The sequence below is a fragment of the Protobothrops mucrosquamatus genome, unplaced genomic scaffold (genome assembly GCF_001527695.2).
Source record: "Protobothrops mucrosquamatus isolate PMUCROS unplaced genomic scaffold, P.Mucros_1.0 scaffold3455, whole genome shotgun sequence".
Lineage (NCBI taxonomy): Eukaryota > Metazoa > Chordata > Lepidosauria > Squamata > Viperidae > Protobothrops > Protobothrops mucrosquamatus.
The window spans coordinates 74128-91530 of NW_015389433.1; the positions used below are offsets into that span (position 1 = coordinate 74128).

Here is a 17403-nt window from a genome sequence, read left to right on the forward strand (position 1 = left end):
AAGACTTCTTCCCGCCAAAACTGATTAAATATTTTCCAACAAAATCCTTTCTGCTTCACTCACACAGTTAACATCATATTGTGCAGTTGTTCTAGTTATGCATCCTGTCTCCCACATACTTCCGTACCTACAATAGCTGTTACTGTTACTATGGCATCAAAACGGCCATCCATAACTTATGCAATCCCCTTACCCCAAATGAAAAGGATTCTCTAATATTAGAAACAAAGCTGGACATAACGTGGTCTGGTGAAGCTGGTGAAGGTTCCTCAGCCCTAGAACAAGCTTTAAAACTAGGTGAATTTACTATGCTAAATGTAACACGGAATGTAGAGCTTTGTGCCTTCTACCTCTTTATCAGCCATAGTAATCACACACATTAGAAATCCAGCTGCAGAAAAATATGCAAGAAAGGATTTACAATACACTGAACATAAGACAAGGGGGAAAATCGTTTTAGTAATGGACTGCTTAAAAATAAAACTCTGAAAATTTATTATTTACAAAATTTATAAAAAATTGACACCATAACCAATAATCCCTTTTTTCCATTCATTCAGTGTCTCAATTTATGCAAATTTGCTTTATGCCAGGTTTTTGAGACACATAAACCTAGCATAAAGCAAATAAAACCTGTATATGTTCACCTTTGCCTTTTTTTAGATTTCCAACTCTGCATTTCAGCCTAGGGCTAAACATTATCTTACCATGCCAATTGATATTTCAAATGGTATCACAACACAGTCACCCTTTATCAGCAAGCATAAATGGGTCACTATGTACCCATGTTGGTAGATAGTTGGATCTTTGCCCTCAGTTACAATCGCACCTGCTTGGTGAAGTTTTTCACACAGAGGCATCAATGTTCTGAACAACAAAACGTGCCACTTCATAATTTAGAAACTGAATAGAAATAATGCCCTGACCAAAAACTCTCCTTGATTAACTATTCGTTTCCAACAGAAGCTATTTCTGATCAGATTCTTCTTATCTTGGGACATATGATAAAGTAGGATTTTTGCACCCATAAAGCACTTTCAGTTCAGCAGTGCTAAAGGGACCAAACCTATCTTACAAGATACAATCACTTAGCTAGCCTACAACTACTGTGTCCAAGGAAAGGTATTTTTCTTTGGTCTGTGGCCAAAAAGAAAAAGGTAGAAAAATAAAATATTTGATATCCTACTGACATCTCTAAGCAAAACAGACAATCTTCAATGATTCCCCCCACCAAGTTCCTTTTGCCAAATGCTATTTTCTACTTAACTTTAAAAAAAAAGAATTCACAACTTGTATTACCTTTGACTATTATCTTTATTTATAATAATGCTTTTAGGCTCCTTGGAATCCTGCAGGTATTCTTAGACAATAAATATGTTGAGAAATTGTAACTGAGTGGTTCATTTGCAAGTATGCCCACATAACTAGAAAAGAATGTCAAAACTATCCGGAAAAGTTTTCTGAGAAGTTGGAGATAGCAACCATGCCAGTTTGCCATCTAAAAAAATGGCAACTCTCCAATGCCCCTTGTGGCAGCCATTTTGTGAATAGGCAAACTCTATCAAGAAACCTTAAGAAAGTTACTTTGACTCCTTTAGCCCAAGTCAGTCATTCTCCAAACAGTTGAATCGGGTAGGAGCTTGACTTCTCTGCTATATTGACAAAAATCTAGAAAGGCTCCACAAAAACGGACACTTTCTATTCATTCTGTCTCTGTGCCCATTTTGGAGCCATAAAAGGAGTGAAATGGGGGCAAAAATGGCTAAGGAATGACAATGCCTCCCAATTCGGGAAGTGCCAACCAGTTTCTCAAAGGTAGGTAGATAGATAGGTAAGTAAATCCTGTCAAGAGTAGGAAGAAAAGTGCAGGCCTCCCAGCCCATTTTGAAATAGCTGGGAGGACTGTAAACATGCCATTGGATGACTAATTGGCATATCACTGGCTGTGTATGGAATGGAAGAAAGTAGGGATGAAGATAATCCTGAATATATTTCTTTGTGAGCTCAATTTGAGAGTTATTATGTAATACCTTTAAAATTCTGGTAAGGATTTGATTCTAACCGTAATAAGTATCCATTTATTTACTTAGTATCCCATCTTTATTGTTTTTACAAATAACTCATGGCAACGAACATATCCACCACACTTTCCTTCTCCTATTTTCCCTACAACAACAACCTTGTGAGATGGGTTGGACTGAGACAGAAGGATTGGCCCATAGTCACAGAGCTGGTTTTAAAGCAGGACTTGAACTCAAGGTCTCCTGCTTGCTAGCCTGCTGCCTAAACCACTACACCAAACATTTCCAGCACTTGAGACAGCCCAACATAATAGATATTATTTATACCATTTACTTTGGTATAAAAATTCAATATTTTTTTAAAAAAAACTTTGGATAACCTTGCAAGGGAAACATGGCCACTAAATCTTATCCTGAGGGTCAAAGCAAGTACTTCTACTTACATCGGGGGTGTCAAACTTGCAACGTCACATGACGTGTCACAACGTATCGCGACTTTTTTTCCATTGCCAGCAATGGGGTGGGCGCGGTTTCAGCATGACACATCCGGCCCACGGGCCAGCAGTTTGACACCCCTGACTTACATGCAAGCCAGCTGATTTTCTACGATGCATTAAAATATTTTCTTTCCCAAAGGCAAGGCAGCCCATCTGTTTGTAACTTTGAACAAGCTGATAGGAGCAAATGGTGGGAAAAACCACACCTATTGCCTGTGCTCTGCTTCAGAGCAACATGCCAGAATTTTTCTTGATCATTGCCTTGCAAGAAAGAAAGTCCTGCCAATGACCCAAAGCACACAATCTGCAAAAAGGTGTGGCTGAAGTTTTCTGTTAGATTACTAAACTCTAAAATGCATTCCAGCATATATTATTTCTTTTGGCCACAATGCATTTGTTCTTTTATAAGACAGGATCTCAAGGCAAAAAAGTACCAAGAGGGAAATCTGATTTTTGCACTATTATACTGTGCAAGAATGCAATACTGTATTGAGTAAATTATTGCTAAAGTCAAAATGACATTTTACCCTAGTCTCCCTTGGTTAGTATCTGTTACAAACTGACCTTGTGTATATAATTACTGTACTGAAAGACACATGAAGTTGTTCATCAGGTTGATATGTGTATATAAAGTTATATTACTTCCAATTTTTCTTTAATTTGATTTGTTTTCTTTTTTATAAATATTTTATTAATTTTCTAGTTTTACAGTCAAATACTTAATAGACAGCATGTTGTCTGAGTCCATTAGTAATTCAGTGGTATATATCAACTTCATGTTTCATTTATGTTTTTAACTGGAAATCTGAAGTAAACATATAAATATTCAGTCAAACATTTATTGATTCAGTTTACCAATGAGTCAAAAACTCCTATTCTTTTTTTTAAAAAAGTATTTGATCTTTAGGCAATACTGAAAATATGCATATAAATTCAAAAATATACAAACCATAGAAAAACTGTATCTGATTCTAAAGACATGTAGGAACTCTCTCACAGTTATGCAGTTATGGTACTTTGACCAGCAAAGACAAATCTCATATTTTAGAAGTCTGACAGATTTACAATGCAAAGGCTAAACACAGAAGAGTGATTGTAACAAACTAACTTAGAGATAATCCTCTATTTATGACCACAACTGAGTCCAAAATTTCTGTTAATTGAAACATTTAAGTGAGTTTTGCCTCATTTTATGACCTTTCTTGCCACAGTTAAGTGAATCACTATAGTTAAGTTAGTAACACGGTTGTTAAGTGAATCTGACTTCCCCATTGACTCTGCTTGGTAGGAGATCGCAAAAGATCATACTGGGATACTGAGACTGTCATAAATAGGAGGCGGTTGCCAAGTGTCTGAATTTTGTTATGTGACCATGCAACGGTAGTTAAGTGTGAAAAATGATCACGTCACTTTTTTCAGTGCCATTATAACTTCAAATGTCACTAAATGAACCATTGTAAGTTGAGGACTGCCTGTATTTTATTTTTTAAAAAGGTTTATGTTTAGCCAAACTCACAATCTTGCATAAGGTGGCTAGAAGGAACCATTAAAATGAATTATGCATATGCCATGCTGACTGGGAATGATGGAGGCTGCTTTTAACCCCCAGTCCTTAAAACCTTTGCTTATTTCTTTCTATTAAAGCAGAAAATTGGGCTAGGACAGAAGTTCTCAAACTGTGAGTTGAGACCTCTCAGAGTGGACATTAGCAACGTGTGTGTGTGTGAGTCACTTTTTTTAAAAAAATGATCAGCTTTGTACAGGCAGAATGGGACATTATTTCAAACTGGTTCGTCTTTGCTCCTTACTTTGTCTGCATAAGCCCCAGTGGGTACTAATGACACTGCAAAGCCTAAGAAGTCTTGTGATATATATTAATATTTAATTCTTAGAAGTGTTATACTTCTTTCTTGTCTGGACTTAAACCCAGTGGGGAAAAATTATTTGTTTGGGTTACAGAATATTCATTTATGATTTTAGGGGGTGCAAAGTTTCAACATTGCTGGGTTAGAAGATTTCAATAATTTAATAGATCCACTGCACAGGCCAATGTTAATTGGCTAAAAGAAGTACTATGCTAAAGTGCAGCTGGCTAATCGGTGTGTCATATAAACCCAGTCAATGTGGTTAGCATATTGGTCAGTTAATTAAAGAAAATGCCCTGGATTGAGCCAAATGGAAATGACTTTGCCAACCCTGCCATAGCATGGGAATAATGTTAGGAAGAAGAAGATTGCTCTGTTAATTATGGGCTAACATGTTGTGCAAATACAACCCTTGCTTTGCCTAGTAAAATATGCTGGACTAAACACAGAAGCCAAGAATATTATCTACTATTACAAATACTCTGCCCTGTGGTTCAGTAGTAGCATGATAAAAACAGGCTTCTCTGCATATTGAAGTTCTTTATATTAAAAACTTGGCACAGTGAGGCAGCTGCCACATGGAACTAATTAAAGCATCAAGTATGTTCAGAGTGGGTTGCTGTTGTAATAACTTTCACATAATAAAGCTGTCCTTATCCTGTCACAGATATGCCAGCAAATAGCGCGGTCCATACTGACAGTGTACAGGACACATTAAGGACATAGATGGGAAGGATGCCCAGCTTTTTTGCCCTCCCCTCTTAACAAATGTCATCAACCAGCGGGAGAAACATGTGCATTAAGAAAGATGCTCTCCTTAACATGGGATGGCACTAAATTTGAGAAAGAGGCAAATTTTGACCGATTGCTAACCCAGTGATTTTAAACACCACTCAACACTTGCTCTGCTTTTGTGCAAGTGTTTGTTTTGTATAGGTGAATTCAAAGGAAGCCCAATTATCAGCTAAGAGTTGGCTGCTTTTAAACACAGGTTTAGTGCTGTTCTTAAAGGGCACTAAACCATTGTTCAGAAGCAACCCAAACAACAGCTGAGGGTCATGCTATGAAAGAGCATGAAATTGTATTTTTTCTCTCTCTCGTTCAGCCCTCAGATCAGCTCTTGGTCTCTGTGCCTAACAAGTACCTAACAAGTAGAGCCCAATTTGAAACAATGGATTCTCCTGTTGCCCAAGGCCAGAATGCCTCTGGAAAACAAACTGGGAGGGGGGGGTGGCGGTGGAGGGGGGGGAGGCTATCTATACTTACTAAAGTGGCCACCTCAGATGTCACTTGTGACCCTGGTGAGTGAAACATGTGAGATTATACTCATGCAACCCACACTACTTGTTGCCTCTTTAAAAGTGAAAGCACCCCTTTTAAGCACCATTTTAACACTGGAAAAGCTAAACTCCCAAAGGTTGGGATTGAGATTAAGAGAATGGCATGCCTGCTTGCCCAAAGAAAAGAAGCTGCCAGAACATATGCTATAAAGAGTGCAAGTGGGGAAATGCCCATCTTTAGCACATTTTGTTTTGTGAACTTATATTCTGCATTTCAAATGGCAGGCTTTCTTTAAGCCACTTGCAGATTTTACAAAGAAATACTGTAGGGAGACGAGAACTCCCTGCAACATTTCAGCACAAGCGCTCTGCTCCGTACACCTCGCAAGGTTGCAATCTCTCCCAAATAAGCCTTCATCAGACTTACCAGAAGGCTCGTCGGTATTATGTAAGGCAGTGCCACATGTCAGTGGGTGTTGGGAGAGCTCCCTGTCAAAGAATCCCCTCCTCTCTAATACGAATCAAACACAGAACAGGATAGCCTCAAACATTTATCCGAGGCTATGTTGCAACCCTGAGCCCGAGAAGGCTTCTCTTTCTCCGTCCGCGGCAAGAAACGGGGAAAACCTGCTCGTATTCCAAGAATGACGCCTGATCCTCGCTCACGGGGCAAAAAAAAAGGGCATTTTCGTACTGCGCTGCAAGGCAGGAAGGGCTGCTTCTGGTTGGCGCTTGCAGCCGCGTCCCATATCTGGAAGGGCCGCTTCGCTACCTAAGCTTCCCGCTCCCTCCCTCTATTAACGGCAGCAGCAAGGAGGGTCACTCACGGGAAAGCTTTGTTCGGGGAATAAAGGCCCAAAGATCCCCTTCCCTGCGGAAGGTCGAAACAACTCAATCGCCACCCGTTCTGCTCCACGGTTTGTTCGATTCGCGGCGCGTGGAATCCGAGGCAAAAATTAATCGCGCCGTCTCGTTTCTAGAGCGAAGCAGCACTTGGGGAGCTCCAAAGAGGAGCAGCCCAAAACCTGAGCTAGTTTTAAAAAAGAACAACAACAACAACTGCCAACTCGTGACAAGGGCTTTCTTAACTTTGTGCAAACCCCCCCCCCCCACGCCGAGGGTTCAGTCGGCTGCCGAGGCCGCTCGCTTTTGCAAAACAACTCCGAGCCGCTCTGCTGTCACTCACTCGGCGCCTGCTCTGCCTTGTTCTATATTTGCATAGTCAACGCAAGCCAACCCTCTCTCTCTCTCTCTCTCTCCTCGTAAACTTTCTCCTGCAACTTGCTCTGCTTGGAGGGGAGCAAGAGCAGAAAGGAGCACAACCAAAGTCCGGATTAAGCTACCTGCTGCAGAAGTCCACGGCACCGAAGAGCGGCCACAACCCCAATCCAGCGCGGAAGGACGTGCTCACCTCACCAGTCCAGACGGGGGGCAAAGACGCCGCCGCCGCCGCCGCCGTCAACCAGCCAAACCAAGCCAGCGCCAACTTCGCCTCTTGCGGTAGGATTCTGGGAAGGCGTCACTTCCTAGAGTGGTAGATTCCGAAACCAGCCTTTTTGCAAGTCGGTGCCACCTCCTCGCGGTGCCCGGTTCCTCTGTCTCGACCGGTCGCGTGAGAAGGTACAGGACTTATTAAAATGGTGGGCGGTGATTATCGGGAAAAGGAAGGACGCGTTCGTATTGGCAGCTCTTGGGATTCCTTGAACTCAGTTCAGCATACCTGAAGCGCACTTTAGTCTTGAACGACGACTCCAGCTTTGCACCAGTTCTGTTAAAACTTGGCGCTCGCGAGCGCCCCAGACGAGCCCAGTTCCTTGGCACTAGAGACAGACAGTCCTACAAGCACTGGCCTCCTTCCTTTCAGTTTTGATCAAGATAATTAATTTAAAAAAGTTGCTGCCTTTCTGCAATTCAAATCCGGCTGAGTCATTTGCTGCATGCTGCCTAATGAGTTCTTCCTCAACCTTAACGCTCTCTAGGAGTGTTGGAAATAATCATAGCCAGAAATTTAGGGGTGGTCTAGAGCAGGGCTTTTCAACCTTTTCACCCATTGTACCACTTTTAGGATATGGCAATATCCGAGTACCACCAGTCGCCTAGCAAGGTGTCAAAAACTTGATGACCCAAAAAAAAAAAAAAAAGGGAAAAAGTGATAAAGTACAGGTAGTCCTCGACTTACAACAGTTCTCTTAGTGACTGTTCGAAGTTACAATGGCACTGAAAGCCCCCAAGCCACAGCCGAGCAAGACACCTGTCTGCCCACCCAACGGCGCTCTTCCTCCTGTCCAAGGTTTTCATTGTTGTGAGCATTTCTGTTGAGGATTGGCAGTGGGGGTGGGGTGGGGGGTGTTTGGTTTTTATTCCCCCCGTCTGCTGGGTGGTTGCAGCAGGGTTTGGTCACTTCACATGACCCTGGGACACTGTGACCGTCATATATATGAATCAGTTGCCAAGCATCTGAATGTAAATCACAAGACCCTGGAGATGCTACAACATTCCAGCTGATCGGCGCTTCTTCTGGGCTCAGCTGGAGCCTGGCGCTGATCCTGGCACTTCCGCTGAGCCCTGACAGCCCTGCAGCTCCAGCCATCTCTTGCTCAGGCTTGTGCGGTGCTGCCACCGGTTCAGCTCATTCCCCTCCCCCGCTACCACTTTTCTAGGATGGTCGCGTACCACCTGCCAGGTGCCAATGTACCACAGGTGGTACCCGTACCATTGGTTGAAAAGCCCTGGTCTAGAGTCTAGACCCAACATCTGGAAGGTGCCAGGTTGGAGAAGTTTGGCCTAATATTAGACCCCACCTGATGTCACTTCTCTGCATTAGATTTCCTGTGCTTTTGATTTGTTTTTGTGCTGTGTGTTCCTGTCAGGATCCTGTATTCTTGCAGGCAAAGAGACAGGCTGTAGATATAGTGCACATATTAGCCTAATGTGCTGTGCAGATCAGTCATATAAATTTAATTTATGGTATGTCTGTTGTGTGAACCAAGAACATTTGGATGAGTTGATCATGTGTGTGTGAATATAGCTAAGAAATACTGCCTACTTTTCCATATCTTTCCCACCAGTTTTCAAAATGAGGGAGCCAGAATGACTATCCATAACCTGACATGTCCTTTCTCTGGCTGTGTTCATAGAACAACCCTTATTTAACCAAAACATTGTTTCTAGAATTAACAATGGGTTCACACATTACACCATATAATTTATGTAACTGGTTTGTTTAGCAACAATTGATTAGATTCATGAAATCATCAAGCCCAAAAATCTCATTGCCGTAGCTAATATGACACACAATGCTGTGTTAACTTGTGTGTCCTGGGCAAATTCTCCAGCACCTTGACAGTTGGTTTTTCCCTCCCTGAGCAGATCTAGAACCTTGTCCCAGCTGTTAATGCTTCTTGCAAACCTCCCTGCTTAGACATCTATTTACCTGCTGCCTTGTGTGAACCAACCTCTCTTTCCAAAGTAGTGGATGTGAATAGCAGAGGAGGATATGATTCTTTATTGATAGGAAGGGTCAAGAATAGGGCAATTGCTTATAGTACTGAGCCCAAAGGATTAGGATACAATGATAACATACTGTGAGTTGTGCTGTCATTTTGTGTGTAGGAGAATGCTGGAACATGTTGTATTTGAGCTGTGTCCGTTAGCTGTTTCCCAATAGAGTTTATATATTGGCATAGTTGGCTTCTTTGTCTCTGTTTAGTGCCATTTTTTGGACTGGGTTAGTCTCAGTGGATAAAACAGGTGACAGCTGTTCCATTTACATAGCAAGAGCAAAACTTTTTCCCAGCCCTCAGAGATGTCATTGCAATATAGGGTTCCTTTCTAATCGAAAATAATAATATTGTATACTCTTCTGCAAAGGCAGCTGCAGAAATGACTAGATGGTTTACTATAATAAAATACATTGTTCTGGTATATTTTACACATGGGAAAAGTCAATAAAAAGGAAGATAGAGTAAGAAATAGTTGGATAGCACACTAGCTTGGAAGAACAGAAATTTATAAAATATATTGTAAAACTTTTTTTTCCTCTAACATGATAATCTGGCACTAGATCAGTGTTTCTCAACCCTGGCACAATTTTAAGATATGTGGATTGGCTTGGGAATCCTGGGAGTTGAAATCCACACATTTTAAAGTTGCCAGGGTTAAGAAACATTATATTATTTGGTCTTAGTGTCAGACAACGAAGATATATGATCAGAAATATCAAATTAGCTTGCCTGAGGCCAAAACTGCATAGCAAAAGACTACAAGTAGAATTACTGCCTTTATGTTCCGCACAGTAGAGTAATTATGTACTCTGAGCAGGATTCGTGAGTCTATAGTGTGACTCTATCCATGTTGAATTAGAAGCTATTCTCACCAGAGTGCCTTAAATAACCACTTATTGTGTTTGTGTATGCATTTTTTCATTATTGGTCTTCTGAAAGCTTTAGCTGTTCTAGAGGGTAATGAATTCTGCCTAATATATTGTGTCAATGTTTGTGTTAGTTTGATGTTAGGCTTTTTATGACATTTCATGTTTTCAAGATACAAATTCCTGGAAATTGTTTTTGTGTTTGGCAGGATAAATAGATCAATAGTATTTAGATATGATAACTTCCATTCCAGTTTTGACAGGCAAGGTTTAAAATGCATGCATACATTTTAAAAATGTTGACCCTAGTCGTACTTCTTTTGGGTAAGCCTTCTGTAATGGGAATCCTGCTGTCCCAACCAATCTCCAACGTAATGCCTCTTTGCCTCCATCATGAGCAGCATGTGAAGAGCAGCTCTGTCAAGCTCTTAAGTTGCAAGCATAACGATATCCAAGTAGGCTTCAATAGAAAATGAATGATTTACGTATTTTTATTAGAAGTTTAAAAGCATAACAAATGCTAATAATAATCTAGCTTTATCAAACTCTGAAAATCCTAGTTCCTTAAAGATAGCATCAGCATCTACAATGAAGAACTTTATGAAAATAATCACTACTTGGCCATGAGAAAAACACCACACGGATAAATTAATAAGCAGACATATATACACACTTAAATGTTGATGATATTTATTTAAGTCTAAGAACAGACAAGAGAAGATTTGGTTACTATCGGTCATGTTGGTGACATGGATTCTTGCAGAGCTCTTTAGCTGTTGGCTTTTCATTCCTTACATTTGTTCTTCTCACAACCCATATTGGGGTTTTTTCTTTCACTGCTGCAGCTGTTGTTGCTATGCTGTCTATACTGTTGCTATGATTTGTAAGACTTCTGCATTTGCTAGATCATGGTTGTCTCAGATTAACAGTGATATCATTCATTCTCCTTGTAGTCTCCTCTCTCCAGTTTCTAAATAAATGAGAACAGTTTAATAAGGAATAGTTTCTGGGACCTAATACTAGGCTGTAGGAGTTACCATTTTTACAAGGGTCAGATATCTGAATGAGTTTGTAACACCTTTCCAACCAATACACTGTATTAAAAATGTAAGTTATGCTCATAACTGTTTACATCTTAATGTGTTGGAAATGGTATTATCAGACTCCTTCTGATTTAAGGCCACGATAGACGAACACAGCTTTTCTCCTACAATGTCTATAATAGGGGGAAATTATAGCTACTCATATCTGAAGAAGAAAATATTGATTGATTAATTGATTGACTATGTGTCATCAAGTCAGTGTCGATTCTTACCCAATATGTAGATAGATTTTCTCCAGGAGCTTCATTACCCAACCTTCAGGGTTTCCAGCAGTACTGTAATTGAGTCAATCTGCCTTGAGGTTGGTTATCCTGTTCTCTTTTCCAGCATTATGAAATTTTCCAGAGAATTGGGTCTTTAGGTAATATGTCCAGAGTATGATAATTAATACATGCTTACGTGATAATTTGGAATGAAAATTAAAATACCTGTAAGCTAAGACCAGTTGGACTTAATTAATATTTTATGGGAGACCACAAGGAAACTAGGGCTGTAGATCAGACTGCTGAAAACAGATCCAAAGATCCCTGAAGAAGGCAATGGCAAGCAACACTGTTATCAAGAAAACTGCACAAATTATATCTATACAATCAGACTTAACTTAGCTGTATATGGGCAAAAATAAGTCAGTAGCACTCTTACCTACAATGTGCAATATTGCTGCTTGTCAGCCCTTCACAGTAGACTAGACTAAAAAACCAAAGTTATGAATGCTAATATCAGTTTTATTATAAGGTTACAATAAGAGAATCTTTAAAATCTAAAGATATTTTCTCCCCTCCCTTTATTTTTCTGAGAACTAGAAAGGGGTCAAGTCAAATTACATTTCTTCCTCAGACTCAAATTTCTTTTATCAAATCAGTGTCTTCGATGCAGTTCTTCTTTTGTTCTCAAAGTCATTCCTATTACCCATTACATTTCTATGTTCACACAGCCCACTTACAGTGATTAACTGAACTGTTTTTTTCTGTTTCTGAATTCACGTGAAACCTTCATCTGTAAATTAATTGCATGGATTTGGTTTGCCCAACACAGTAAAATATGATGGGTTGCTTTATAGATTACGCTGAATCTGACTGAATAGTTAACCAGAGAAGAAGGTAAATATTTGTTCAGAACTACCGGTAGTATATTTGCTTGGAATAGTTTTCATTTAAATACTGTCTTTCAGGTCAACATTAAATGCAAGTTGGCTTAAATACATATAGTCATACCTATTCCCAAATAAGCATACTGACTCATTTCAAAAGGTTGATTATGTGGCACCAAATGACAGATTTTGAAATGTTGCATTTTATTTTATTATTATTTTATTTTATATTTGAGTTTGCCTATTAATTATGGTATTTCTATAAAATGTATGCAGTACTGGGGTTTTTTTCTTCTTCTGGCCAGTACAATATACTTGGTATGTCTGAATAATAAAAAAAATTGACCATATTCACCATTTAACTTGGTGGAAAATAATCCATCATGACACCTTTTTACTCTACAGAACACTTAAAAATCAACAAGAAGCACATAGTTGGATGTGCCCCTACTTTCTTTTTCTTCACACAGCAGCAGCAAATTTATTGGGTGCTGAACTCCACTAAATCAATGTTTTTTCAATCTTGGCAACTTTAAGATGCATGGCTTTCAACTTCCAGAATTTCCCAGCCAGCAGGGGAATCTAGATCTGATCTAATTTAATGGAGCTTAACTGCATATGTAAGATTTCATCTTAAAAAAACTGCAGTAATAAAAAGTGACCCTGAACTATAGCAGAAGACTGCAGTTCTGGGCTTATATATCCAGGACCCTTTCTTTCCAATAAATATGTATACAGGTAATCCTTGACTTACGACCATAATGGAGCCCAAAATTTCTGTTGCTAAGCGAGACAGATGGTAAGTGAATTTTGCCCCATTTTACAACCTTTCTTGCCACAGTTCTTAAGTGAATCACTGCAGTTGTTAGTAACACAGTTGTTAAGTGAATTTGGATTCTCCATTGATTTTCTTGTCAGAAAGTTGCAAGTATGACCCCGGGACATTGCAACCCTCATAAATATGAGTTGGCTGCCAAGTATCTGAATTTTGATCACGTTACTGTGGAGATGCTGCAGTGGTCGTAAGTGTGAAAAATGGCCATAAGTCACTTTTTTCAATGCCGTTGTAACTTTGAATAGTCCCTAAATGAACTAACTATAAAACTAAACTAGAATATTATTTTTCCATTGCCCTTTTAAATGGCTTTGAGTAGTCTTTCATTTCCCTTTTAAGAGGAGGCTGGGCCAAACAGAGGCCCTTTGAGCTTTTTTTTGCTTTTGTGACTTCTTCTCGGGTCCAGAATCATAGGTGTTTGGAGACTCAGATCTGGGGTAAGTAAATCTGGGGTTTAGTCCAGATGAAAAAGTGGGATAAGTAAAGAAACTCTTTGACTCTGCTTCAGAGCACAGACTTCTTAATAGTTGATGTTCCTTTATATTTCACAGTATATTGATTGCTAATGGATTATACACTTAAATAAAAAAATTACTTTGCACTAATGTGTGCTGGATAATGACACTCCCCACTCACCCCAAAATACCATAACTATCTAATACGTGTGAATAGTATGAATTACATTGCACAATGTGCCCAATGACTTGCTGTATAATGATAATAAAAATGTCCATGTTTTCTCGTATCATGAAGTTCTCAAAAGAAGAGAAACTGGTAGACTTAAAGTGAAACAGGGAAAGAACTGTCTTGTGGAGACTACTTGAAGTATCCATCTTTCAGGAACTTGCAGCCCAGCAAGAAGGAGAAAGCCTATATAAAACTGACATTAGCAGGAATGTGTAGGGAGTTACCAAAGAGAAACTTTGTAATGTTTGAGATGGGATCTCGTGTGTTGAAATGCTAAATTCAGAAGATTGCGGATAGGAATTATATGCCCAGGCCATGCATAAAGTTTCTGAATAAGATCTGTCCCTTCCCAGGATCCAGTAACGCAGGGGTGTCAAACTCAATTTCATTGAGGGCCGCATCAGCATTGTGGTTGCCCTCGATGTGTGTGTGTGTGTGTGTGTGTGTGTGTGGCTAGCATGGGCATGGACTACTGGGAGGACGTGGCTGGGGTGGGCGTGGCCTACTGGGTGGGCATGACCTACTGAGTGGGCGTGGCCAGCTCAACATCGCTCTCGTCGGGGTGCCTGTGGAGGCCTGGGGCGGATCCAAGAGTCTCCGGCGGAGGACCGGGGCGAGCGCCAGGACATGGTTCACTGGAGGAGCCTCACTGTCCTATCAGGCCGTGCAAAGGGGGCCTCGGACAGTGGCGCGGGCTGCCCGGAGCCTTGGGCAGAAGAGGTCAAGCGCCCAGCCCTCGAGTTCAGGGACCCCGCAGCCTAGCCTAGCCTAGCCCCACTTCCCCAAGGGGGAGCCCAGCTGTGCTTACCTCCTCCTCAAGGCTGCTGCTGCTGTGCTCACTCTCCTTGGCCAAGTTGCTCATAGTGTTGCGGGAGGGCAAAATGTGTGGGTCACAGGGAAGCCCACTCCCTCTCCATGCGAGGAGACCCGGCTTTGTAACCAAAGCATCCTCAGCGGTAGGATGGGAGACCATCAGGAGAGGTCAGGAGGAAGGGACAAGGGGATGGCAAAAGGGCAGCAGGGCTGCTCGGGGCCAAGTGCTAAGGCAGGACTTTCCTCAAACCCTCCCTCCCTCTCATTATAATCTTATCTATCTTCCTTCCTTTTTTCCCTCCTTCCCTCTCTCCCACCCTCCCTTCCTCCCTCCCTTTTTTCTCTCCTACCCTCCCTTCCTCCCACCTTTTTTCCCTCCCTCCCTTCATTCGTTCCTTCAGCTTCTCATCTCTTTCCTTCCTCAGGAAGGGGTGATGGGAGGGGGAGAGATTGCCAGTGCTGCCATGTTGCCACCGGTCTTGCTATTCCATGTGGGCGGGCGGGGGCTGTCCTGATGAAGGGAAAGCCTTGTGGCTGCGAGGCTGGAGGTGCTGGTAGGAGGGAGGTGGTGCTGATCTACAACCTGGTTGCGTCTATCAAAGCCAGAATGCACTCAACCTTAGATCCACGGGACAGCCCCACTCTGCCCCCTGGGCACACACGCAAGTGCTGGCACCCCTGCTGGCGGTCTTGCCCCGCAGGGTGACTTCACCCAGGACGCCGGCACTGGTCGTCTCCTGTGCGCACACCGGGGGGGCAGGACAGAGGCAGCGGGGCTGCCCTGGAACCAAGCAAGGAGCTTGGCTCCAGTGTTGGAGCATTCACAGCTTCTGGAGGCAGATTGTTTCGCTGATTGTTCTGTCAGGAAATGTCTCCTTAGTTCTAGGTTGCTTCTCTCTTTGGTTAGTTTCCATCCGTTGCTTCTTGTCCTTCCTTCAGGTGCTTTGGAGAATAGCTTGACTCCCTCTTCTTTGTGGCAGCCCCTGAGATATTGGAACACTGCTATCATGTCACCCCTCATCCTTCTCTTCATTAAACTAGACATACCCAATTCCAGCAACCGTTCCTTATATGTTTTAGCCTCCAGTCCCCTAATCATCTTTGTTGCTCTTCTCTGTACTCTTTCTAGAGTCTCAACATCTTTTTTACATCGTGGTGACCAAAACTGGATGCAGTATTCCAAGTGTGGCCTTACCAAGGCATTGTAAAGTGGTATTAATACTTCACGTGATCTTGATTCTATCCATCTGTTAATGTAGGCTAGCACTGTGTTGGCTTTTTTGGCATCTGCAGCACACTGCTGGCTCATATTTAAGTGATTGTCCACTAGGACTCCGAGATCCCTCTCACAGTTACTACTATTGAGCAAGGTACCACCTATACTATACCTGTGCATTTGGTTTTTCTTGCGTAAATGTAGAACCTTACTTTTTTCACCATTGAATTTCATTTTGTTAGATAGCGCCCAATGTTCAAGTCTGTCAAGATCCTTCTATATCTTAAGCCTATCTTCTGGAGTGTTGGCTATTCCTGCCAGCTTGATGTCATCTGCAAATTTGATGAGTTCCCCATCTAAAACTTTCTTCTTTATCAACAAAGAGATGTTGTGTAAAGCAGGGGTCCCCAATGCCCAGTCCGTGGACCAGCATTGGTTCATGGCATGTCAGAAACCGGGCTGCGCAAACAAGCAAAGCCTCATCCCAGGATGCAGGCCGCACACAAAACCACGCCACCTCCAGTTATGGAAAAACCTCTCTCCATGGAACCAGTCCCTGGTGCCCGAAAGATTGGGGGTGCTGGTGTAAAGGAACTCAGAACTCCATTGTTGATTAGCAGGATAGCCTTAGAAAATTGAACAGAATGGGACAAGATTTGGTGTAAGCTGGTGGATGATATCTCAGTTTTAAAGATAGATTAGATAGGTCAGGGGCTGCAGAGAAAAATAAATCAACAAAATTTATCTTGTTCATCTCTAGGGGAGTAAGTATTCTGTGCCCCCTTTGCCTCAAATGCTTTATTTGATAATTCATGATAAAACCCACCATGCATTATATGTGTTCACTCACACTCCGAAATTGATGAATCTATCTGAATTGAAAACTAAAATTCAGTTCTCAAAAAGGAACTAAAAAGAACTGTGAACATTTAGGAAATCATTTTGTTTGGTAAATGGTGTAAGCATTATCTGCTGAAGCTGCTTGCTCCCTGTCAAAAAATCAGATTTTAATACAATGTTATCATGAAGTTCTCAATATAATAGAACTTACTGCATATTTGACTGTCTTATTTATTTTCTGGAAATGGTTTAAAACACCATTAGAAATTGCATGTCCAATATGTTCCCCACATCCCGTGCCTTTGATTTTTCCTACCCATGTGTAGGACTTTTCATTTCTGCTTGCTGAAATTCATCTTGCTGGGTTTTGCCTATTGTTCCAACACATCTGGAAGGATCAGATTATGGAAGTGTGATATGCAACTTTGACAATGTCAGCTGAATTTATTTCCATATGGAGTTATCCAGCTTTCAAAAACTTAGGCAGATTAGGATGGGCTTCCATTGCAAAAACAATCTCTGGGACAGTTTGGCAAAAAAGCTAATATAGATTGTGTTTTTAGCACGAATTTTTGCTTGTCTAGTTCTTAGTGAGGCATTTTAGCACTTCTAGCTATTTCTCCCTTCTACATTCTGTTCTTTGCCAATCTGTTCTCTACCTTTTGTATCTGTGAACTTGTTTCCTTTCAACAAAGCGCGTTCTAAAGACTGTGAAGAAACACAGTCTTCTGCACTATTTCCTGACAAATGCTCCAAGCCATGCTTTATTGTCTGTATTTTTATGGAT

The 17403-nt window shown here is 41.3% G+C and overlaps 2 protein-coding genes across 2 annotated transcripts in view; both read left to right on the forward strand.

The window, feature by feature from the left end:
- Nucleotides 1–1775: 1775 nt before the first annotated feature.
- The window catches only part of LOC107297675 (prostaglandin reductase 2-like), a 20986-nt gene continuing 5358 nt past the window's right edge, over nucleotides 1776–17403 (forward strand). The window contains exons 1-2 of the mRNA XM_015827033.1: nucleotides 1776–1815; nucleotides 6960–7163. Of these exons, the coding sequence (XP_015682519.1) occupies nucleotides 1776–1815; nucleotides 6960–7163 (244 nt within the window). The remainder of the gene's footprint in view (nucleotides 1816–6959; nucleotides 7164–17403) is intronic.
- The window catches only part of LOC107297678 (prostaglandin reductase 2), a 30752-nt gene continuing 20511 nt past the window's right edge, over nucleotides 7163–17403 (forward strand). Inside the window, exon 1 of the mRNA XM_029286367.1 lies at nucleotides 7163–7283. The gene's annotated coding sequence lies outside the window, so the exon portion shown is untranslated. The remainder of the gene's footprint in view (nucleotides 7284–17403) is intronic.